The sequence below is a fragment of the Lipotes vexillifer genome, unplaced genomic scaffold (assembly GCF_000442215.2).
Source record: "Lipotes vexillifer unplaced genomic scaffold, Lipotes_vexillifer_v1.1 scaffold636, whole genome shotgun sequence".
NCBI lineage: Eukaryota > Metazoa > Chordata > Mammalia > Artiodactyla > Lipotidae > Lipotes > Lipotes vexillifer.
This window is the reverse complement of record NW_006786547.1, coordinates 806,621-807,603: the sequence shown is the minus strand read 5'-3', so window position 1 is coordinate 807,603 and position 983 is coordinate 806,621. Positions and strand designations below refer to the sequence as shown.

The 983-nt window shown below is 69.6% G+C and overlaps 1 protein-coding gene across 1 annotated transcript in view; it reads right to left on the bottom strand.

The window, feature by feature from the left end:
* Window positions 1-371: 371 nt before the first annotated feature.
* SAPCD2 (suppressor APC domain containing 2) overlaps window positions 372-983 on the bottom strand; it is a 5,186-nt gene continuing 4,574 nt past the window's right edge. Inside the window, exons 4-6 of the mRNA XM_007458955.1 lie at window positions 792-899; window positions 574-696; window positions 372-500 (exon numbers count right to left, since the gene is read on the bottom strand). Coding sequence (XP_007459017.1) covers window positions 372-500; window positions 574-696; window positions 792-899 — 360 coding nt within the window. The remainder of the gene's footprint in view (window positions 501-573; window positions 697-791; window positions 900-983) is intronic.

Here is a 983-nt window from a genome sequence, read left to right as displayed (position 1 = left end):
GTGTGATCAGTGCTTTCCACTGGAGACCCCAGGTGGGAGGGGGGACATATCAGCTGCCAGGGCTGCCCAGATCTGGTGAACACGAGGGGGTGTCCCTCACTGTCCACTGACAGTGGCAGGAGCAGCTTCGGGCTGTGTGTTGGCATGATGGAGTCCCACCCCAGGTCAGGCCCCCAAGACCAAGATGGAGTCAATGTCTGGGGTCTCAGAACATCCTGGGGTTAGGGGAGCCCGGACTGGAAGGGAGGAAGGAGGGCGGTGCTTGGGCTGGCCAGGGCGCCTTCAGCCTCAGGGGTGGGGCCCAAGCAAGTGCCCGCCCGCCCAGGGCTGAGTGCCAGGCCGCGAGGCCCCACGTCCATGCCTGGGGCCGGCTAGATGAAGGTGGAGTCCAGGGGCCCAGCGTCCTGCTGGCTGAGGGCACGGGCCTCAAACAGCTGCTTGATGAGGGCGGACTTCTCCTGCTCCAGCTGTGTGATACGCTCGCTCTTGTCGGTCACCTCCTGGGCGGGCAGGAGTGCAGTCAGGGCCTGCCCAGCCTCTGGCCCCCGGCCACGCGCCCCGCCCGCAGCTCACCTGGGTGAGGAGCCGGTTCTGCTCCTTCAGCATGAGAACGGTCTGCTGCTGCCAGCCGGGGACCGCGGGTGAGGCGGGCGCCAGGGCGGGGCCCAGGGCCCCTGAGGAGGACGAGGGCAGAGCCTACAGGAGGGCACGGTCAGGCAGGCCTGGCAGCTCTGGCACAGCCCCTAGGACAAGGGTGAGGGCGGTACCGAGCTGGTCTGGCGAGCACTCACCCTTCCGGCACAGGCCGCGGCCAGCAGTTCCCCCAGGCATCGGGCCACCTCCTGCACCTTGGGCAGCAGCTGCCCCAGCAGGCGGGGGCTCCCCTCAGCCCCGAAGCCCTGGGAGGAGTGGGGGAGGGGTGGTCAGCGCGCAGGCCGGCGGGGTCAGTCCCAATGCCTCGGGGCGGTCCCCACGGGCGGGGG